The 24,736-nt window shown below is 45.1% G+C and overlaps 1 protein-coding gene across 3 annotated transcripts in view; it reads left to right on the forward strand.

The window, feature by feature from the left end:
- Positions 1-24,736, forward strand: part of CFAP54 (cilia and flagella associated protein 54) — a 526,588-nt gene that overhangs the window by 400,340 nt on the left and 101,512 nt on the right. For all 3 annotated transcript variants that reach the window (XM_073651573.1, XM_073651574.1, XM_073651575.1), the window contains 4 exons: positions 8,586-8,662; positions 12,644-12,813; positions 14,525-14,612; positions 21,755-21,896. In XM_073651573.1, coding sequence (XP_073507674.1) covers positions 8,586-8,662; positions 12,644-12,813; positions 14,525-14,612; positions 21,755-21,896 — 477 coding nt within the window. The remainder of the gene's footprint in view (positions 1-8,585; positions 8,663-12,643; positions 12,814-14,524; positions 14,613-21,754; positions 21,897-24,736) is intronic.

Raw genomic sequence — 24,736 nt, forward strand, 5'->3', positions numbered from 1 at the left:
CATGGGGAAGACCCCTGGAAGCGAAGCATCTCTGACTCCCAGGTCACTGCCTAAAAGTGTGCCCACCATAAGTGATCTTTGGTGCATGCGAAGACTTGCAACAGTCACCGTCCACGTCCTTGTCCCAGCCCAGCGTTCAGTTGTCCCTACCCCATTCCTTGAAATGCAAGCGCAAGTATGCAGCCAGCCACCCACCCACCCACAGGCTGCAATACTATACTGCCAAATTTTTGACACTTGAAATGTGGCCTTTTAGGCTCGTGGAGGCGGAAGCTGTTCAGAACCTCATGGCTGAGGCGGCCGGGTGTCCAGACTCGGTCCCCAGGCGCCACTATGTCTCCCGGTCTCGCCTCCGCCTTCCACAAGCACGGGTCCCACAACAGTACCCGTGCCCTCCCCAGTGTACTTACTGGGAAGTACCGCCTAACCACAAACACGTGGTCAAATGAATGTGGCCAGGGACGGTATGGAGCTAGTCCACAGCTTTTTTTCTGAGAGTTGTATGTCACCACAGCCATATTTTTTAGCTTGGTGAAAGGACTTGGGAAACCGTATCTACTCCAGCTGTCATTTCTCCCAGGAAGTCCTCTAAAGCTGCTTGCACTTGAAATGTGGCCTTTTAGGCTCGTGAAGGCGGAAGCTGTCTACAACCTCTTGGCGGTGGCTGAGTGTCCATACTCTGTCCCCAACCGCCACTGTGTCTCCTGATGTCATCTCCGCCTTCCACAACATTATCCGTGCCCTCCCCAGTACACTTACTGGGAAGGACCGCCTAACCACAAACACGTGGACACGGAAATGCGGCCAGGGATGGTACAGAGCCAGTCCAGAGCTTGTCGGTGAGTTGTATTTCACCACAGCCATATTTTTTAGCTCGGTGAAAGGACTAACTTTTGGGAAACCGTTTCTACTTCGGCTGTCATTTCTCCGTCACCAGGTTCTGCCCATTGTCACACATGGCCATGCCTGGCTGTATGTTCAGCGATGAGAGCCACAGATCAGGTTGCTGTGTTACAGCTTTCAACAACTCTGCAGCGGTGGGCGGTTTGTTACCTAAGCATTAAGCATGTTATCTTCAGCACAGCCTGTTGCTACTTGGCCAAGGCAGTGCTGCAGTGCTTTCAGCTTGTGACTGACGTGGTCTTTTGGAGATGGAGGCCGAACTGGAGGAGAAGGTGCAGGAGCTGAACAATGTGATTACATTGAGGTTACATTGGTGACTCTGGTTTTTATAGTAAAGAAACATCCTACTGTGTTTTTTTTGTTTTTTTATGTTATTTTTTTAAAACAAATGCATTCACCGGGAAATGTCATTTTAACATTTTACAACCTTATCTGGCCATGTGGTGTGTGACACATCATCAGACACATCCTGTTTCATTTATGATGGAGGGACTCTGAAAGTCACAAAGCCTATATTTATAGGGCCATCAGGCGGCCCTTACTATTCTTAAAGGGCCAGCAGTCTGCCATCGCTATTGTTAGAGAGCCATCAGCCGGCTATGCTTCGTTGTTCCCATTATTAACGAGTGGGTCTCCTATACTGTTATTGCATATGCAGTGACTGCAAGGAGTGACTGCAAGGAGGACAAGAGCAAATAGACAAAATCAGGAAGCGTATACCCATGTCTGTGAAGACAGAGGTGCATGGGAATAGAGTTAGACCTCCCCAAAAAAAGACACTGTATTTGAGTTTGTTACGCTGCTATCATTCGGTGGTGTTGAGAAGTCTGGCCCAATCCAGCTCTTGTTCATTTTTATAAGAGTCAGCCTGTCAGCATTTTCAGTTGACAGGCGAATGCTCCTATCGTTATAATTCCACCGTCGGCACTAAAAACCCGCTCTGACAAAACGCTAGCGGCAGGGCAGGCCAAGACCTCCAAGACATAGAGAGCCAGTTCAAGCCACTTGTCCAGCTTGGATACCCAATAGTTATAAGGCACAGAGGAATCACGGAGGTTGTTGGTACAGTCGGCAAGGTACTCTCTTACCATCTTCTGAAACTTTGCACTCCTGTGCGATGGGAGGGTCTGAGAAAACTTTGACAGTGTTCCCCTGCCTCTGCTGGATTGCATTTGTGGCTCTCTTGCCTGTACTCCTTGGTTGTCTAGCGAACTGTGACCTCTGCTGCCAGCGTTTTCAGATGGGAATTTTTTCACTAATTCTGCAACAAGGGCTTCTCGTACTGCCTCATTTTATTAGGCCTGTCCTACAAAGGAATAAGAGACATAAAGTTCTCCCTGTAGCGTGGGTCTAGAAGCGTCACCAACCAGTAATGACTGTCACCCAAAATTTGAACAACGCAATGGTCACAGGAAAGGCAGCGTAACAGAAACTCAGCCATGTGTGCCAGACTGCAAAGAGGCAAGACTTCCGTGTCCTCACCAAGAGGATGACTGACCATGCTCTCCTCCTCATCTTCCTCCTCCTCCCTATCCTCAGGTCATCCACTCTGAACAGACGGTATGGCAGTTGTGCAGGTAGTACCTTCTATAGCGCAGGAAACTAGCTCCTGTTCTTCCTCCTCCTCTTCCTCATTGTCACCCAATCCATGTTGGGATGAGATGAGGCTGGGCTGTGTGCAATCACCCTGTATGGTTCCTTGCTCCATCTCATCGTGCTCCGCCTGCAATGCATCCTCTTTAATTGAGAGCAGAGAGCATTTCAGAAGACAGAGAAGCGGGATGGTGACGCTAATTATGGCTTCATCGTCGCTCACCATCTTGGTGCAGTCCTCTAAGTTTTTGAGAGTGGTACAGATGTCTGACATCCATGTCCACTCCTGAGGACTTATGTGTGGAGTCTGAACTAAATACCGTCGGCCTTGTTGGTGCAGGTAGTCAACAACTGCCCTCTTCTGCTCACAAATCTTTCCCAACATCTGCAATGTAGAGTTCCAACGCGTGGGGACATCACAAACCAGTCGGTGAGCCGGAAGCTGCAAACGCTGCTGAAGCACGGCAAGAGTGGCAGAAACTGTAGCTGACTTTCTAAAATGGTCACACAGGCGGCGTACTTTGACAAGCAGATATGACAGATCCAGGTAGGTTTTGAGAAACCGCTGAACCACGAGGTTAAGCACATGGGCCAGGCATGGTACATGTGTGAGCTCGCCTCAGAGCCGTCACCAGGTTCCGGCCATTGTCACACATGACCATGCATGGCTGTAGGTTCAGCGGTGTCAGCCACAGATCTGCCTGCTCTTTCAGAGCTGTCTTCAACTCTTCAGCTTTGTGTGGTTTGTCACCTAAGCATATTAGCTTCAGCACAGCCTGTTGCCACTTGGCCAAGGCAGTGCTGCAGTGCTTCCAGCTTGCAACTGATGTGGTGATTTCGGAGGAGGTGCAGGAGCTGTAGAATGTGGGGGCAACCCTGATTGACCCAGGGCCCGCAATCCTCGGCATCGGGAGGACGTGTTCCATCCCAAGGGTCGACTGGGTCCCGGCTTCCATTATGTTAACCCAGTGTGCCGTCAGTGAGATATTCCCTTCCCTGCCCACAAGCATTTGTCCACATGTCCGTGGTTAGGTGGACTTTCCCAGTAACTGCGTTGTTGAGGCCATGGCTAATGTTGTGTGACACGTGCTAGTGTAATGCGGTGACGGCACATCGGGAGAAATAGTGGCGGTTGGGGACCGAGTACTGAGGGACAGCCGCCACCATCAGGTTGCGGAAAGCTTCCATCTCCACGAGCCTAAAAGGCAACATTTCGAGCGCAAGCATTCACGAACTGTGTGAATTTAGTAGTGTGGCCTGTGGGGCGTTAGCTGCGTATATGCGCTTGCGTTCCAAGGACTGGGGTAGGGACAACTGAGCATTGTTCTGGGACAAGGACGTGGACGTGCTTACTGATGATGCTAGTTGAGAGTGTTCAACAACAGGTGCAGGGCGGGAGGCATCTTGGCATGCGCCATGGACAGGGGATTGGCATGCATGCACAACAGCGGAACAAGCAGTGGTGTCACTAGCAGACACTGTTCCTGGACCCTGAGATTCGGCCCACTAAGTCGGGTGCTTTGCTGCCATGTGCCTGATCATGCTGGTGGTGGTCAGGCTGCTACTTTTGCTACCCCTGCTGATGCTGGCCTGGAAGGTGGTGCAAATGGCCTTTTTGGGGTTATCGGCAGTCTTTAAAAAACAACCAGACTCAGGAAGACCTAACAGTTGTACTGGCAACTTCCGTCGTGTTGATGTTATGGGGAACGGTTGCCCACCTTCTGTCTGCGGTCACCACACTGCTTGTTCTTGCCTGTTGTGGTGCCACGCCTCCCTTCCCCTGTGTGCTGCTGTCCTCGCGCTGCATGTCACCTTGCCAGGTTTGGTCAGTGACTTCATCGTCCACCACCTCATCTTGCACTTCCGCACCCTGGTCCTCCTCGTGACTTTCTGGCAATTGTGTCTCATCATCATCTTGTGACAGTTTCCCACCGTCGCCTTCGTGTGACCGTGGCTGCTCAAATATTTGGGCATCGTTGCATGCGATCTCCTCTTGCCCTGCTTCAAGTGGACCGGGCGAGAGGCCCGAATCTATAAATGGAAAAGTGAACAGCTCTTCTGAGTGTCCAAGTGTGGGAACAGTTGTCTCCGGGCACTCGGCATGATGGGAGGAAGGAGGATCAGGGTGAGGAATATGCAGTCCAGACTCACAGTTACTGAGACTTGACCGTGTGGAAAACAGGGTGGTGGTGGTGGCTAAGTGACTGGAAGCATTATCTGCTATCCAACCAATAACCTTTTCATACTGCTCTGTGTTCAATAGTGGTGTTCTGCGGTCCCCTATTAATTGTGACAGGAAAGTCGAGCGAGAAGATGTGGGTGTTTGTTGTGGCACAATTTCAGCTTGCCCACGACCTCGGCCTCCTCCTCTGCATGCACCATCATCATCATCACGTCCACTTCCTCGTCCCTTGCCACGCGCCTTTCCCATTTTAAATGGAGGACAATATTTTCTACATTCACTACAAATGGCTGGATTTGATCCGCAGTGATATGTGATACGTGTGACGGAAAACCACAGTTTTAAATAGCTGGCCTGTAGGTAACTATTTTTCACAGTGACCTGTCGTCAATAACTTCACTGACACACTGCAACAAAATTTAAGTGGAGGCCAGAAATGGCTGAATTTGGAGCGAACTTATATGTGATACTTGTGACGGAAAACCACAGTTTTAAATAGCTGGCCTGTAGGTTGCTATTTTGCACAGCGACCTGGTGTCAATAACTTCACTGACACACTGCAACAAAATTTAAATGGATGCCAATATTTTTCACGTTCACTACAAATTTCTGGATTTTTATCGCTGTAATATGGAAAAAATCTGGCTGTATTCTGCTGTGGCGACAAGCAAATGGAGCAGAAAAACTGTGTTCTCTGGATTGCTTTTTAACCAAATAATCAGGATTAAGATAAAAAAAATAATAATCCCTGGCCCCTGATACCTGGGGCTATTTGTAGAAATATCTGTAACAGCAGCCGCAGACAGAACTGGAATGGAGCCTCTTGTGCTGTATTATACACTGCAGTCTGCCACTCCCTGCCTGACGAGCTCTGATATATATATATATATATATATATATATATATATATATACACTGCTCAAAAAATAAAGGGAGCACTCAAATAATACATCCTAGATCTGAATGAATGAAATATTCTCATTGAATACTTTGTTTTGTACAAAGTTGAATGTGCTGACAACAAAATCACACAAAAATCATCAATGGAAATCAAATTTATTAACCAATGGAGGCCTGGATTTGGAGTCACCCCCAAAATTAAAGTGGAAAAACACACTACAGGCTGATCCAACTTTGATGTAATGTCCTTAAAACAAGTCAAAATGAGGCTCAGTATTGTGTGTGGCCTCCACGTACCTGTATGACCTCCCTACAATGCCTGGGCATGCAACTGATGAGGTTGCGGATGGTCTCCTGTGGGATCTCCTCCCAGACCTGGACTGAAACATCCGCCAACTCCTGGACAGTCTGTGGTGCAACGTGACATTGGTGGATGGAGGAAGACATGATGTTCCAGATGTGCTCAATCAGATTCAGGTCTGGGGAACAGGCGGGCCAGTCCATAGCTTCAATGCCTTCATCTTGCAGGAACTGCTGACACAATCCAGCCACATGAGGTCTGGCATTGTCCTGCATTAGGAGGAACCCAGGGCCAACCGCACCAGCATATGGTCTCACAAGGGGTCTGAGGATCTCATCTCGGTACCTAATGGCAGTCAGGCTACCTCTGGCGAGCACATGGAGGGCTGTGCGGCCCTCCAAAGAAATGCCACCCACACCATTACTGACCCACTGCCAAACTAGTCATGCTGAAGGATGTTGCAGGCAGCAGATCGCTCTCCACGGCGTCTCCAGACTCTGTCACGTCTGTCACATGTGCTCAGTGTGAACCTGCTTTCATCAGTGAAGAGCACAGGGCGGCAGTGGCTCTTCAATCCTGGTGTTCTGTGGCAAATGGCAAGCGTCCTGCACAGTGTTGGGCTGTGAGCACAACCCCCATCTGTGGATGTCGGGCCCTCTCGCCACCCTCATGGAGTTGGTTTCTAACCGTTTGTGCAGACAAATGCACATTTGTGGCCTGCTGAAGGTCATTTTGCAGGGCTCTGGCAGTGCTCCTCCTGTTCCTCCTTGCACAAAGGCGGAGGTAGCGGTCCTGCTGCTGGGTTGTTGTCCTCCTACGGCCCCCTCCACGTCTCCTGGTGTACTGGCCTGTCTCCTGGTAGCGCTTCCAGCCTCTGGATACTATGCTGACAGACACAGCAAACCTTCTTGCCACAGCTCGCATTGCTGTGCCATCCTGGATGAGCTGCACTACCTGAGCAACTTCTGTGGGTTGTAGAGTCCGTCTCATGCTACCACGAGTGTGAAAGCATAACCAACATTCAAAAGTGACCAAAACATCAGCCAGAAAGCATTGGTACTGAGATGTGGTCTGTGGTCTCCACCTGCAGAACCACTACTTTATTGAGTGTGTCTTGATAATTGCCAATAATTTCCATCTATTGTCTATTCCATGTGCACAACAGCATGTGAAATTGATTGTCAATCAGTGTTGCTTCCTAAGTGGACAGTTTGATTTCACAGAAGTTTGATCTACTTGGAGTTCTGTTCTGTTGTTTAAGTGTTCCCTTTATTTTTTTGAGCAGTGTATATGTTGTGGAATACCTAGACTAACAAGACATTCAATGGACCCTCTTGCTATATGTATTGCATTCGGCCACATACACTGCCTGCCTGCCTAATTCCTGCTATCACCACTGATTATATGCTGCTGGATTAGTCCTCAGAAGGACTGTTAGTTCAGTTGAATGCCAAGAGAATGCAAAGCAGTCATCAAAGCAAAAGGTGGCTACTTTGAAGAACCTAGAATATAAGACATATTTTCAGTTGTTTCACACTTTTCTGTTAAGTATATAATTCCACCTGTGTTAATTCATAGTTTTGATGCCTTCAGTGTGAATGTACAATATTCATAGTCATGAAAATACAGAAAAATCTTTAAATGAGAAGGTGTGTCCAAACTTTTGGTCTGTACTGTATATATATATATATATATATATACATGTGTGTGGAATACCTATACTAACTATGAAGAAGCAAATCTCTCCCTGACGCAGCGGTACCTCTCCCTACACTGCCTGATTCCGGAGTGACTGTGACGAGCATGGCGGCGCCCGGTCTTCTATACACCTGATGACGCTATGCGGCCAGCCAATCACTGTAATGCCACAACTAACATGGCTACGGCATTACAGTGTGTGGCAGGCAATTCCTTCATGTTCATTGACTCTCTAAAGAGCGCCAAACATGCAAGGAGGGGACCCGAGCTCCCGCCTAACCAACCAGGAAATACTCTCAGAGCACCGAGCAGTGAGATGCTCGGGCGAGTACCGAGCAGTGGCGAGCATGTTCGCTCATCACTAGACACAACCCCTAAATTTTTCTTTTTTGCAAACTTCTGAATTTTTTCACCAATAAAATAATTTTAAAAAATGGACATGTTTAGTATTGCCGTAATCGTACTGATAAGCAGAATCATATTGCGAGGTCATTTCTACTATAAAATGTACACCATAAAAACAATTCAATAAAAACAATGTCAGAATTGCGTAATTTTCACAATTTGTTCACACTTGGATTTTTTCCCCATTTTCCAGTACACTTTGTGGCAGAATGAATGGTGTCATTCAAAAGTACAACTTGTCCCACAAAAAACATGCCCTGATATGCCAATGTGGCGGGGAAACATGTACAAGTTTTGGCTCTTGGAAGAAGGGGATGAAAAACTGAAAATGAAAAATGGAAAAATCACCCAGGGGTGAAGGGTTTTAAGTCAATATTTACCCTTTAAACAGCCATGCCACTTTATTCCATTTTGACTTTTAGGATTGCTGTTTCCCAACAGTTGGCTTTAGAGACCCTGCTCTCTTCTTCTGTAAAGAGGCTATTTGCATATCCATTTTATTGTGGCATTGTAACAACCTTCATAGCCCCCAAAAAGTATTGTTCTGTGAAATAATTAATAAGGATTCTAAATAGATTTTTAGTTTTTCTTTTTCTTTTGCAGAAGATTATGGATCCGAAGGTGAAAGTGATGCTCCAGTACAACTTGCCTCTAGAGATCTTACACTACCAAAATTAAAGGTCTGGTGCATGATCAGGATGTTCTGAGCATTTATTGAACACTGAGTATGTTACAATGTCAGTTAGGGTTTTTTTTGAGTCTCTTATACTGTAAATCCATGGTAATGTTGCTTCACATTGCAACCCATTTTTTTTTGAGTCCCTTGTACTGTAAATCCATGGTAATGTTGCTTCACATTGCAACCCATGAGAAGCTTCAAAATGTCCATATAGGAACAAGAGTTGACATCGTAAAGTCCAGAATTACCGTATTTTTCGGACCATAAGACGCACCTAGGTTTTAGAGGAGGAAAATAGAAAAAAAAATGTAAGCAAAAAATGTGGTCATGATGCAATGTTATGGGGGAGAAGGTCTGCTGCTGACACTGGTATAGGGGTAATGTCCCCCAATTCTGTTAATATCCTCCATCCTGGTATATATGGCCCCTCCTTCCTGTTACATGTGGCCCCCATCCCCATCCTGGTATGCATGGCACCCCTCATCCCCATCCTGATATGCATGGCACCCCAATCCACCATCCTGGTATGCATGGCACCCAAATCCCCCATCCTAGTATGCATGGCGCCCCTCATCCCCATCCTGGTATGCATGGCGCCCCTCATCCCCATACTGGTATGCATGGCAACCCTCATCTCCATCCTGGTATGAATGGCACCCCTCATCCTGGTATGCATGGCACCCCTCATTCCTCATCCTGGTTGCATAGCACCCATCATCCTGGTATGCATGGCACCCCTTCTCCAAGTATGCATGGCCCCCCTCATCCTTGTATGCATGGCATCCCTCATCTCTCTTCCTGGTATGCATGGCACACCTCATCCTGGTATGCATGGTACCCATCATTCAAGTATGCATGGCTCCCCACATCCTGGTATGCATGGCACCCTTTTCATCTCTCATCCTGATATGCATGGCCCCCATCATCCCTCTTCCTGGTATGTATGGCACCCCTTATACCTCTTCCTGGTATGCATGGCCACCCTCATCCCTCTTCCTGGTATGTATGGCCCCCTCATCTCTCTTCCTGGTATGCTTGGCACCCCACATCCCATGTTGCACACAAAAAAATAAACACTTCTACTCCCCTTTCTTCCCTGTGTACCAGTGCTATGTCCTGCTGTGCTGCCAGCACTGATCTCACAGTGTGAGGCACGCATGCCGTCACTGCCATGCGCCCTCACGCTGTGAGATGCTGTGTCGGAAGAGTCACTGCTCCCCACGCCGGGACTGTGTGCGTGGGGAGCAGTGACCATTCATTGTCCCTAATAGCATGCACACTGTACCCGCAGTGCGGCTCCTGCAGCAGCCAGCGATCTGTTTGCCCACTATTAAAGTGCATGAATATTCGCTACAACCCATGGGAGTGGGTTGTAGTGAATATTCATGGACTTTAATAGCGGGCACACTGCCCGCTGGCCGCTGCACGAGCCGCACTGCGGGTACAGTGTGCACGCTATTAAGGAAAATTAATATTCACTGCTCTCCACGCCCATGGGCATGGGGAGCAGTGAATTTTCATTTTCTTTAGTAGCAGGCACAGTGTAGGCTGCAGCAGGCGCTCCTGCCTCCTGTGCCCGATCCTCCGCCTCTGCTGCTCCCCCACGCCCTCCACTACCCACAGCTACCATATATAGTCCATATACATTCGGACTATAAGACACCCCCCCCACTTTCCTCCAAAATTTTGGAGGAAAAAAGAGCTTCTTATAGTCCGAAAAATACGGTAATATTGCGACTCATCACATAAGACAGAGTCTGCCTGATCAGGGGTGTCAGGGAAAACAGCTATTTGTTAATCATTATTTGTGGGCAGTGTAAACAGACTGCTGAAAAATAGTCCTTCTCATGGGCACATCGTCCTGTGTAAACAGTACATGTGCTGCCGAGAACAATGACAACCTAAATGCACAGAACAAGAAAATATATCCTAGCAAAAAAGCAACAACGTTCAAAAATTGTATTTAATTATTAACATGATTAGCTAAAAGAACATACAGTAAAACAAGACATGATTAAAAAACATGGGCTGGGCAGCAATGAGGAAAGTAAATGATAAGTAATGCAACACAAGAATTGTGTGTAAGTAATGCAACGGGTCAAAATCATCCAAGAGCATTATTAATTATTAAAGAGCACCATATAAATGATAATATTTCATATTAATAATACATTGAGATAAATATGAAAACTGGGCCAATATAATAGGAGTAAAGTGCAAGTGCAAAAAATCCCATACAGTATATAGATGATTTGAACGGGTAACTTAAGAGTTAAAAGTACTGACCATGCATGTTGCAGTGAACCCTCCGTTTCCCAGCCAAATACCTCTTGGTGCGTTCCACCTGACCTCCCTCAGGAAGTGACGTGGAGGGTAAACAAGTGGGCCCATTGTTACATAATGATGCTGTGAAAGTAAGACCAATTAATACAGTATCTATACAATATGGAAAGCCTCATTATCGGGAGCCAAATGACACGCAATGTCCCACCGGCACCAGTGAGGCGATGTCCATGGAGACTTCACATGGGTGCGTGTCAGCGCAAAAAAATAAAGAAGCAGCGACGTCTATTCAGAACAATTAATAATTTCAATTAATTAAAAAAATAATTGGGATGATGGAGAATGAGAAGAAGTAGACACAAAAAAAACATTAAATAATATGAGGAAGTAAGTTAAAAATGTACTTATTTATTTATTTCACTCACTTATATAGCGCCATTAATTCCATGGTGCTTTACAGTCATTATCAGCACTGTCCCCATTGGGGCTCACAATCTAGATTCCCTATCAGTATGTCTTTGGAGAGCCCGGAGGAAACCAAAATAAACATGTGGGTGAACATAGAAACTCCTTGCAGATGTTGTCCTTGGTGGGATTTGAAACCAGGACCCCAGCTCTGCAAAGCAACAGTGCTAACCACTGAGCCACTGTGCTGCCCAGACAAAGATGTTATTAAAATTATATGAGAAGGTGAGTAAGGAATACAAAAAAAAGTGATAAAGACAATAAAAATTATGGATAAAAAAGAATAAAAATAAATGTAAATGTGAAAGAAGGCTGGGAAAATATAGAAATAAAATTATAAATAAAAGTGATTTAATGAAGTGTTAAAAGGTGAAAGGTTGAAAATGAAAACACTTTTGGCACTGTTTTCATATTTATCTTAATATATTATTATTATTTACATGGTGCTCTTCAATAGTGAACATTTCTCATTCCTGGGTGATTTTGACCCATTGGATTACTTACACACAATTGTTGTGTTATATTATTTATCATTTATTTTCCTCGCTGCTGCCCAGCCCATGTTTTTATTCATGTCTTGTGCCATTGTATGTTGTTTTAGCTCATGTTAATAAATATATAGAATTTTTGAACTTTGTTGCTTTTTTGCTTTTATTTGGGTATATTTTCTTGTTCATATAGTCCTTATTATACCCTATTCCTCTTTGGTTTGTTATATAATCTTGATATTTATGGTATTTCTCTTTAAATTGGTTATAAATGCACAGAACCATCTGTTAGTGTTCATTCTGTGCACATCGGAAGTCCCGATCATCTTCTATGTAGCCGTTCAACGGTTGTTTACAGCCATGGGTCATCCAGTATAAACGAGCCATAAGTTACAATGCTGATAAACTGATTACTTTTCCCTTATGTGTCTAGTTAGTGGTTACCTTTTAGTTTCTTTAAGGGGTATTCCACCCTAAACAGATCAGCCCTGCTGATCCACTCAAGTCTGTGACATTGAGGATAGCCGAGTACAGTGTCGATGGGAACCCGAGTGATCCAACAGTTTTCATCTATCTAGTGGGTGCCTAATGTCATGACTTGTTAAGACTGGAATACCCATCAAGGTGTAATGCCTTGATGAAAACCATATTTTCCATTTACTTTTGATATGCAAACAGGTTTTCTAAGGATGTAGACAAAGTACTTTTATCTAGCCTCTTTGTTGTTTGTTTTGCCATTAAATTAGAACATGTTATTAAAGGAAGCTGAAGGAAGCGTAAAATGCATTCTCCAGGATGTAGAGATGAAATATAATTATCAACTGTCAGAATGTACCACACTTGACCTGGAATTGGCAATTGAGGCAAAGCTTCTACTTTCCGAAATAGCACAGCAGAAGCTGCACATTGCCGAAAGGTAAGCCATACACCATCTTGAAAACCATCTTGAAACTTCACCATGAAAAACATCTTGATATGACACCATTAAGTCCATCTTGAATTACAAAATGTTTAATCCCTTGTCCTCTGCCAAAATGTCTGAAATTTGTTTATTTCCCCTTGAAAACACACGCAACTGAACCCATCTCATATATATCAGGTAAGTCAGGAGGAATTGCTTTTGACTTACAAGGTTTTCTGCACTCAGCTATCTAAGGTGTATGGTCACCAAATTTCTAAATACAAACTGTATAAATTATTAAATAGCTCTATTAGACCTGATGAGCCAGGTGAACATACATGAAGCTTCTTACTTACTAAATAATCATTTGTGAAAGTTTTCCTTCTTGGTATTAAAATGAGCATATTGTTATGATCTGCAACATAGGCTAAGGAAAGATGGGGAGAGCTGTCCCTACAGTAAGACTAAGCTGAGCCCCTACGTTGTAGCGGGCTACCTGTTCCTTGTGAACAGACCCGCCTTCGTCCTCGGCTAGTCTGAACGGAGACCTATAGAGAAAGGGAGGCATCCCTAAAGGAACTAAGTACTGGGACAAAAATGGGATACCTCCTAACAGAAGTTGTTGCAGAGCAAAATATAAACTGACAAAAAGTACTAGAGGTCCCAGAGGAACAAGCAAACTAGAGATAGATAGGCACAAAAGCACCTGGCTAGAGAGACAGTCAAAACAACACTGAAGTCCAGCAAAGCCAGAAGGGCGGAGCTGGAATATATAGGCAGATGGTCACGTGACCGCAAAACAGAAGATAGAAACAAAAACAAACAGGAGGGTTCTAACACATATTGCCAGTGTGGTAGATCGGCTCACTCGGCTGCACATAGAGGTAAACACAGGAACGCTGTCTCTTTAAATCTTCCACTGGTTTATTAAAGATACTGCATAAATCAGTGCAGGTTTAGCAAAATAAACATGGCCTTTCTGGCTTAATGAGAAAACAAAACATAACGTACGGCACAGTCCGTGTTGCTGCGGAGGTCCGCCCGTTCAGGAACCAACATATAAAGGTTCAACTTTCCTTTACACAAACATCCAGCTCTGGAACTCACATCTCCAGGCACACCCAACAATGAATCAACCACAAGGATGTGTATTATCCCCTGGACTCCACCCTGTGGTGAAGATATGGTGAACAGCCTCCCACCCACTCTACAGATGTTCAATCAACCTAGTCCTAAACATGGCCGATTAACCCCTCTCAGCACTTAGTGTGCTGTAGCATTTTTTTGGGTTCATATCACTGAAGCTAACAACCTCAGTGATACATATCTCCCCTTTAGTACTTTGCCAGTGACTTTGTCACAGCAGCTTAATAAAATGCTCATTTTAGTAAGAGGATTATACAGCCAATGTAATATGGATTTTTTCAATGTAAGTACATCAGCCTCACCAGGGTTAACAAATCTATTTCACAATGTTTGCATCTTGCATTGTGAGATGGTGACAGATCCTCTTTAAGGTATAACATAATTGGTTCTGATAAAATAAAGTTTTGAAGTTTATTACAACATGATAGCTTGAAACAACTCTGAAAAATTGTATATTAGATAAATGACACCATCAATGCATAAGTTTCTGCTAAGGTTATATTTTTATCGATTGTATTACACCAAAGTTGGTAATATGTACAGGTGGCCAATATAATTTTGCTTTCCTCACTAATTGCAGCATTGCTATGTCATTTTCTGCACTGAAGATTCTGCAGGAAGCCAAACTGTTCGCAGCTAAAACGAAACGTGATAATAAAAATGGACAAGTAAGTGCTATCAGAAATGACCCGTTATCACACATTTTCTTTTCCTCATTAAGACATCCTTTTTATACTCATACTTATGTTCTTATACTTTATTAACACTTACACTGCTTCCATACTGAGCCTCTGGGCCAAATGTGTAGGTGTATTGTATGTACATTCATGAAATATCTATAGTATGTATTTAAGATGTTTGTTGTATACCGTATGATACAATAGGTTATATTGTCGTTGCAGATTGCTTCTGTATTGTGAGAGTTGTATGTATGTGACTGTACACAGAACAGGCAAACATGCATACCAGAAATAGAAAAGGATAGAAGGATGGAGCAAATATCACCCAAAATATAATATAATATAATAGTCTTTATTAGAATATAATTAAAAAGATTACTTTGATGAACTCAATCATTAAAGAGGGTATCAAGACAGGGAAGGGAAAATTTATGTCACAGCAAACATATATGGATTGTATAGATAAATAGATAATTAAATCATGATAATTATAAGAAAAGTAATATACATACAATTCAACAAAATACATGATTTATGTATCTCCAAAGAACAAAATCAATGCATGATCATCTGTTAGACAAAGGTTTATAATTAATATATGATGCAATATATACCGTATTTTTCAGACTTTAAGACACACCGGACCATAAGACGCACCTAGGTTTTTAAGCGAAAAATGTGGTCATGACTCACTGTTATGGGGGGAGGTCTGCTGCTGACACTGTTATAGGGGTAATGTACCCCATTTCTATACTAATATCCCCCATCCTGGTATATATATGTCCCCATTCAGGTATATATATATATATGTCTCCCAATCCAGATATATATGGCCTCCATCCTAATCCTGGTATGCTTGCCCCCCTCATCCCCATCCTGGTATGCATGGCCACCCATCCCCATCCTGGTATGCATGGCCCCCTCACCCCAATCCTGGTATATATGGCCACCTCATCCCCATCCTGGTATATATGGCCCCCTTCTCCCCATCCTGGCATGCATGGCCCCTTCATCCCCATCCTGGTATACATGGCCCCTTCATCCCCATCCTGGTATACATGGCCCCATCACCATCCTGGTATGCATGACCGTCTCATACCCATCCTGATATACATGGCCCCCCAGTCCCCATCCTGGTAGGCATGGCCCCCTCATTCCCATCCTGGTATGCATGGCCCCCTCATCCCTATCCTGGTATATATGGCCACCTCATCCCCATCCTAGTATATATGGCCCCATCCTCCCCATTCTGGTATGCATGGTCCCTTCATCCCCATCCTAGTATGCATGGCCCCTTCATCCCTCTTCCTGGTATGCATGGCCCCTTCATCCCCATCCTGGTATGCATGGCACCTTCATCCCCATCCTGATATGCATGGCCCCTTCATCCCCATCCTGGTATGCATGGCCCCTTCATCCCAATCCTGGTATGCATGGCCCTATCCTGGCAAGCATTGCCCTCTCATCACCGATCCTGGTATGCATGCCCCCCCATCACCATCCTGGTATGCATGACCCCCATCTTTGTATCCATGGCCCCCCATCCCCATCCTGGTATGCATGGCCTCCCATCCTGGTACACATGAAAAAAATTAAGGATTCTACTCACCTCTCCTCTGCTCCACCGCTGTGTCCTGTTCTCCTGCCAGCAGCAGCTGATCTCAGCCTTTAAGCAGCACATGCCATCATTGCCATGTGCCCTCACAAGCTGAGGTCAGCTGCCGGGATATTCACTCCTCTCCACGCCGGGTCTATGGGCGCGGAAAGGAGTGAATATTCATTTTCTTTAATAGGGCACACTGTCAGCCGCAGCCGTGGCTCCTGCAGCGGCTCAGCGATCACGTGTGCCCTCTGTTAAAAGAATTAATATTCACTCCACTCCCATGAATGTGGTGAGGAGTAAATATTCATCTTCATTAGCAGTGGGCACACGTGGTAGCGGCAGCAGCCGGCCACAGCCTGTGCACCGCTCCTCCACCACTGCAACCCCCCATCACCATCCACAGCCAGAGTGGATTATCTGGACTATAAGATGCACCCCATACTTTTCTCTAAAATTTTGAAAAAAGTGCATCTTATAGTCTAAAAAATGCAGTATCCCCGATGATGGCAGTGTCCTAATGATGGAGGTCACAGAGGTCGCAACCACAACAGGGACTGTGCTGGAGGGAGGCCCGCCAACACCATATAACAGCTGGATGTACGTTCAAGGATGGGTGACCTATATACCCTGATGGGTGACATATATACCAGGATGGGGGACCTATATACCACAATAGGGACCTATATACCAGGATAGGAACCTATATACCAGGATGGGAGACATATATATCAGGATGGGGGGCATATATACCGGGATGGGGGACCTATATACCAGGATAGGCCCATGATGGGGGACATATATACCAGGAAGGGACCCAGGATGGGGGACACATACACCAAGATGGGTCCAGGATGGTGGCATATATACCAGGATGGGCCCAGGATGTGGACATTAGTATAGGATGGGGGACTTCACTACATAACTGGGTAAGGGGGGGGGGCAACACGTATGTCCTTATAGGATTTAGAATGCTATAAGGGTCCATGCACCTGACCAACATGCAGGGGGAACCCAGGTCCAAATTTTGCACTGGGACCCATCGAACTCTAGATACGCCACTGGATGATGTTATACCAACAAAAATAATTAAATATCAAGCAAAAGTGCAAATATTATGATTCCGTTGGATAGTGGTATATAACCAATATAGGGTACAATATATGTCCTTAAATGTAGTGTAACAACAGGAATAGTTAGATATCAAGCAAAGTGCGGATGTTAACCATTCAAAACTGGTCAATCATAATGAAAAGTAAATGGAGATAATATGAATCAATATCAAGTGCAGTGCTTACCCATATTGGGAACAGATGCTGTGACTACCTTCTCACCCCAAGTGACTCATATAATCTCCAATATCTCCAAAAATACAACTCGTCCTGCAAAAAAACAAGCCGTTATATAGCTATGTGGATGGAAAAATAAAAAAATATTGGTAAAAGGTAAAAAAATGAAATTGCTAAAACAAAAATTATCTTCGGCAGTAGGGGATCAAAAGGAAATCAATATTGACTTCTTGGATTGCTAACTCCAATAGGTGGCAATGGAGGCTCTATTCCTCACTGAAGACGCTATTTGTGTAGGATTATAAATGTACTGATAACAATTCCGTTCCTATTTTATTAACATATCTGTATGAAACAAATACATTTGTCAAAAGGAATATATTATGTACCCCGAACAAGTTTTAATAGTGCAGTATATACATTATAAAACCCATGCAGAACACTATTCCTTAAAGAGAACCTGTCAGCAGGATTTTGCTAAATCCTATAGTTTTTGTGTAATCAGTGTTTGCAGTTTTGAGTTAATGACATGCCCGTGCTCCGGGGCAGGACTGTAGGCAGGGTCTTTCCTTGGTGCTCTAGGCCAGATCAGCAAAATAAGACCTGCCCACAGGCCGCCCCGAAGCACAAGTATGTTCCTCATCATAGAGACAGCCAGACAGAGAGATAGGGGCAGGCCTGTGGGCAGGTCTTATTTTGCTGATCTGGCCTAGAGCACCAAGGAAAGACCCTGCCTACAGTCCCGTCCTGGAGCACGGGCATGTCATTAACTCAAAACTGCAAACACTGATTACACAAGAACCACAAGACGTATTTCTTCACCTCAGGTATCATATTAATCAGTGCAGCAGCCCCAACATGACACTGCCTGTAGTTTACTTAGCAAATTACTGGCAGGTTCGTTTTAAATGGTACTATAGCTAACAATAACCATATATTATTCCTTCTCAAAGATGAAGAATTCCTATTATTATATATGTCCTTATACATAATTGTTAATGCTTGTTTATAGACTGTATCTCTAACTATATTCAATTATGCATTGAGAACAAAGGCTTCCTACAGAAAAATACCATCTTGACATTCAACAGCAAATGCATTGACTTTCCAAGAACACAGTACAACATTACTTTGTAGATTAGTCAGAAGAGGTGCATTTATTTACCAGAATGATGAATGCCATTCCAGTGTTTTGGTTGTTATGCTTTACTATAACTTAAAATAGCTAGAATGTATTGTGCTTCCATGCCATATCTTACTTGTGCCTGTTACCTGCTCCTCATATTCCAAAATTACAATATCTTTAAAAATAAAGTTTCATCATATATTATTAAGGACCTTGGGATTTTCCTTTTTCATTTTTTGCTCCCCTTGTTCCCAGAGCCATAGCCTTTTTATTTTTCTGTCAATATGGCCATGTGAGGGCTTATTTTTTGCGGGACGAGTTGTACTTTTAAACGCCATCACTGGTTTTACCATATCATGTACTGGAGAACGGGAAAAAAATTCCAAGTGCGGTGAAATTGCAAAAAAAATGCAGTTCCACAGTTGTTGTTTTTTTTTACCACGTTCACTGAATGATAAAACTGACCTGCTCCAGGTCATTATGAGTTCGCAGACACCAAACATGTATAGGTTCATTTTTATTTACGTGGTGAAAAAAAAATCCCAAATTTTCTAGAAAAAAAAATGGCGTCATTTTCCGAGACCCGTAGCGTCTCCATTTTTCGGGATCTGGGGCCGGGTGAGGGCTTATTTTTTGTGCGTCGAGCTGACGTTTTTATTGATACCATTTTGGGGCAGATATGATGTTTTGATCGTCTATTATTGCATTTTATTTCGATGTTGCGACTACAAAAAAACGTAATTCTGGAGTTTAGAATTTTATTCTCGTTACGCCGTTTACCGATTGGATTAATTCTTTTTTTATATTGATAGATCGGGCGATTCTGAACGCGGCGATAACAAATATGTGTATGTGGTTTTTTTTTAAATTATTTTATTTTGAATGGGGCGAAAGGAGATTTAAGTGATTTAAACTTTTAAAAACATTTTTTTTCCACTTTCTGCATGCTTCAATAGTCTCCATAAGAGACTAGAAGCTGCAGCTATCTGATCGTTTCTGTTACACAGAGGCGATGAGCAGAATGACTGTGTAACAGAAATGATCAGATAACCAAGCACAACGCCTTGTAGTGGACATAGCCATAATAGTAAAATCATACCTGTAGTGTCCAATTCCATTGCTTTTTGTCCAGAAATCCTTCTTTTTTTTTAAACTCGTTTTATTCAACTCTCAGCTCAAAATTATACAATAAATCAAATACAGAAAGGTACATTATTGATTCATAGTGTATGTTCTTGTAAAGTCAACATTTTCAGGACACTTGTATTCAATAGAAAACAGTAAAAAACATAAATAACTTCTATGCAATTAAAAAAATCAATATTATTTATATTATCTGTATATCCCAAGCTCAGGACCCAACTCCTCTCCAGCATCAGGGGTTAGAACTTTAGAAACATATTGGCTCAGATCACTCTACCAAGGTCAGAAGGCAGTTGAGACCTGAGAGTGTTAGAAGAATAGAAGGTCCTAGGAGATGTACATCATCCCTCCCACATTTTAGTACATTTTTGAGGACATTCTCTAGTTTTTGCATACCAAACTTCCATAGGGAATTATCATATTAATTAAATTCTTCCACTGAAATATACTAATGGAGGTACTTGGTGCAACCTTGTTTTCTGTCTATCTCCTTAATTGACACCTATGGGCCCAATTCACCAAGATAGACATTGTTCACACCTTTTTTGATGAGGGGGCATTCTGGAGTCACGCTCTCCTGATTCATGAAGAGGTGCACGTCTCTTCATGAATCTGGAGCGGCTGACGAGTGGCGTCCGCCTCTGTGCTATGTCAGAAATCCCACTTCAGTCAGCTACTGGAGTGAGATTTCCGAAGTTTGGACCGCCACAACTCATCATGAATTAGACGGACTATGGCATCATGCCCCTGTCCCGCCTCAGCTCTGTCCATTTCGGCAGAACTGGGAGACACTGGCATGAAGACGTGAAAAGGCACAAAATTTAGACACGACTCTTGAGTTGCACCTAATTTTTGCAGCTTTTAAAAGCTTTTGCTCCAGAATTCTGGTGTGAAAGTTGTAATGATCAGGCTCTTTGTCTTTATAGGAGCCATAGGAGGATGGAGAAAGAGGGAAAACAAGTAGCTGAAAGTTTACTGAACTACTGTATTTTGCGGACTATAACATACACCGGACCATAAGACACACCCCAAATTTTGAGGAGGAAAATAGGGAAAACATTTTTTAATGAATCAAATGGAGGTTTGTCTTATAGTCTGAATTTAGCTTACCAGGGGGGCAGTGGCAGTGGAGCGGGGTCACAGGAGGCAGGGTCGCCGCTGCAGGAAGGAGTGGGGCGATTCTGCGGGTCCTGGGTAGGTAGGAGGTGGTGTCCCAGGAGAGCGAGGCAGGAGCCATTGATCTGGCAGTAGGCTTCAAGAAAATGTTAGCGGTGCTGGCAGGAGCAGAGCCCCCGCTCTGCACATTGCTCTCCCGGCGGTGGGCTTCAGGCAAATGGCTGCTGAAGGTGGTGCATGCGCAGATTGAGATCTCGGCTCGTCTGTGAGCCAAGATGTAAATCTGCACATGCGCCTCCTCCGCGTGCACCGCTGACATTTTCTTGAAGCCCGCCGCCAGGACACTCCCTTCTCCCAGCCCAAGGCCTGCAGCATCGCCCCACTCCTGCCGTCACCGGCTTCCTGCAGCGGTGACCCTGCCTCCCGTGACCCTGCTCCACCACCGTGCCCCCTCCCGGTAAGCTACATTCGGACTATAAGATGCATCACTATTTTCCTCCCAAATTTAGGAGGAAAAAAATAAGTCTTATAGTCCGCAAAATACGCTAGTTTGCCACACCCTGTGCCACCCCAGGCCCTCCCCAGCTCTGCACACTTTGGAGTAGCTGCCTGAAACTAGTATGACTAGATCACAAGTCATTACATTTTTACGCAACTCCACGTTGTGCAAAAACTATACAACATGTCAAAGTCTTTTAATCCAGTTTTCTGGTTTTAAATACTGATGAATCGGGGCTTGGTTTAAACAGTGATTTTGTACTGACAGAGTATCTTTAACCATATCTGCCTAATTTACGTTATGCTTTTGAGTTTGACTGTTTATTGCCGTAATGTAAGCATTTTACTTCATTTTAAGATCAGAGAAAAAATTGAAGAAACTTTCAGAAATCCATTTGAATCTGAAGCCAGAGAGCGTCTAAGCATAAACACGTGGTTAAGATGTCGACTTGCATTTGTCACTGTTCTTACAAGGCAGATACGTGGAATAGCACTTCATGGTATGGACATTTATTTCTATCCTAACAGAACTTTAGATATTATATAAAATGAGCATATGAAAATAAAAATGACTGAATGGTGCACTTGGTTCCCTAGTTTTCCTCTTACACCAGTCTACCAGTACTCATTTATATTGTCCTATTGGAGCCATAGACATTTCAGTCCTTACCATAATGAATGTGCCGTGACATCGCACATGTGTCATATAGTCCAGTAAGACTAAGGAGACTGTGAATCAGTGTAGTGCATGTAAAAGCTGGAGAAAAAGTCGATTTACCTCCACTTTTTCTCCAGCTTCTACATGATATACCATTGTGAATCTGCATCAGCCTATACCTTTTCAAGCTAACACAGGGGTTGTGACTTTCACAACCCTGCCAGGTGAGCATTTCCCCTGCCTGTGATCTTCTTTTTAACCCAAATAAGACCCTATTGCACTCTTTATCTTTCCAGATTCCTTTATAATCTTAATAAGTGTATTGCAGCAGTTTTCATAGCTGTCTGACATAACCCCATCCCTGATCAAGTGAATACCAAGGTCAGCAGAACAACAACTGTTAGGCTGGGATCACACAGGCGTCTAAAATATCGGTCCCATTGTTACGGATCCGGGTGGTGCAACCTCTGTGCTGCGGTGCAATGAGGGACCAGAGGGGCGCGACTAAGTACCTACTCGGCCTGACCAAGGTCGCACGGCGGCTCAATCGACTCCGTGAATCTGGGAGGGACCGAGCAGGGGGACCAGGTGCCACTCTGGGACCGATCTTGTATGAGAGCAGGTGACTCCCACAGGTCAGATGGCAGGAACTGACCGCACGGCAGGAAGGCTGACGGGTGGTCCGGGTAGACAAGCAGACTGATTCAGGCTGATAGCCAGACTGGTGCTCCGGGTAGGCAGGCTGGCGGGCACAACGGGTAACTGGCAGGTGCTTCCAGGTAAGCAGGCTGGCGGGCACGGCAGGTAACAGGCAGGTGCTTCCAGGTAAGCAGGCTGGCGGGTACGGCAGGTAACAGGCAGGTGCAGGCAAGCAGGCAGGCGGGCAGAGCCCATAGACAAACTGGCGGACTGGACTGTAGACAGACTGTCGGGCTGGATAGTAGTCAGACTGACGGACTGGACTGAAGAACAGACTGGCGGACAGGACTGACTTGCAGAGGGACCTGAAGGCTGAAGCAACAGTAAGAATCACAGAGCAACAACCTTGAATGGGCACCTCCATATTGGAGGAGGTGCTTTAAATAGGGAAAGTCCTCCGGCCATTGGCCGGGAACTTTTTAAGACGGCGCGCGGCCCCTTTAAGAGGGAGGGAGAGCGCGTGCGCCCTAATCACAGTGCCGGGTAGCTGCGTGCACCAGCAGCAGCAAGGAGGCCGGAAGACGCCGGACCAGGAGCGCGGCGGTAAGGGGGGCGGCATCTCTGCCTGTCGGGGGGCAGAGACGTTTATGCTACAGTACCCCCCCCCCCCCTTTACGCCCCATCTTTTTTAGGCCTGCAAAAAATTCTTTAAGAAGCAGAAGGGCATGGATGTTCTCCCTGGGTTCCCAAGACCTCTCCTCTGGGCCAAACCCCTTCCAATCCACCAGAAAAAAGGTTTTTCCTCTTACCCTTTTGGTGGCCAAAATGTTCTCTACCTGATAGACGTCCTCAGCGGAGACTGGAGCTGGGGTGGTACCTGGATCGTCAGAAAAATAATTAAGAACAACTGGTTTGAGGAAAGATACGTGGAAGGAGTTGGGAATCCGTAAGGTGGCCGGGACTTTTAGCTTGTAAGCCACGGGATTGATTTGGTTGAGAACCTCAAACGGACCGATGAACCGCGGACCCAACTTATAAGATGGTATTTTGAGACGAACATATTTGGAGGAGAGCCAGACCCTGTCTCCCGGACGGAATTGAGGCGGATCCAGACGTCTCTTAGCAGCATGTTTCTTCATCCGCTCGGAGGACTGAAGAAGTGCGGATCTAGCGTCTTCCCAAATAGCAGAAAATTCGCTGACCAGAGACTCCGCGGCAGGATTGTCCACTGAAGCGGAGACGGGAAACGGAACGGGGGTGTTGACCGTAGACCACAAAGAACGGGGATTTGGAAGAAGACTCGCTCTCATGGTTGTTATAGGAGAACTCGGCCCATGGTAGGAGCTCAACCCAATCGTTATGGTGAGCGTTGACAAAGTGCTGGAGAAAGCTGGTAAGGGCCTGGTTGATACGTTCCACTTGACCATTGGACTGAGGATGATAAGCAGAGGAGAAATCCAAGGAGACATCCAGCAGCTTACACGTAGCTCTCCAGAAGCGCGAAGTGAACTGGACCCCATGATCAGACACAATGTGGAGGGGTAGGCCGTGGAGACGAAAGATGTGATGGATGAAGTCCTTAGCCAGCACAGATGCTGACGGGAGACCAGGCAGAGGGATGAAGTGGGCCATTTTAGAAAAGCGGTCAGCGACCACCCAAATGACAGTACAACCGTTAGAAACAGGGAGATCCGTAATAAAGTCCATAGCAATGTGTTGCCACGGAGCGAAAGGTACGGGAAGAGGAAGGAGACGGCCGGCTGGAAGATGCCTGGGAACCTTGTTATGGGCACAGGAGGAACAAGCCGTGACGAAATCCGCAACATCCTTGCGTAGGGAAGGCCACCAGTAATGCCAGGCAATGAGCAGGAAGGTCTTCTTCTGGCCAGCATGGCCAGCTACTTTGGATGAATGGCCCCAGAGAAGAACCTTCTTACGATCCTTAACCGCTACAAAAGTCTTACCGGGTGGAAGACGAGACAGGTCAAACGGAGCCACAGTCATTACTTTGGAGGGGTCGATGATATGCAGAGGCTCCTCCTC

The sequence above is a fragment of the Phyllobates terribilis genome, unplaced genomic scaffold, assembly GCF_046119375.1.
Source record: "Phyllobates terribilis strain yellow unplaced genomic scaffold, ASM4611937v1 Scaffold_11__3_contigs__length_659146591, whole genome shotgun sequence".
In the NCBI taxonomy this organism is placed as follows: domain Eukaryota; kingdom Metazoa; phylum Chordata; class Amphibia; order Anura; family Dendrobatidae; genus Phyllobates; species Phyllobates terribilis.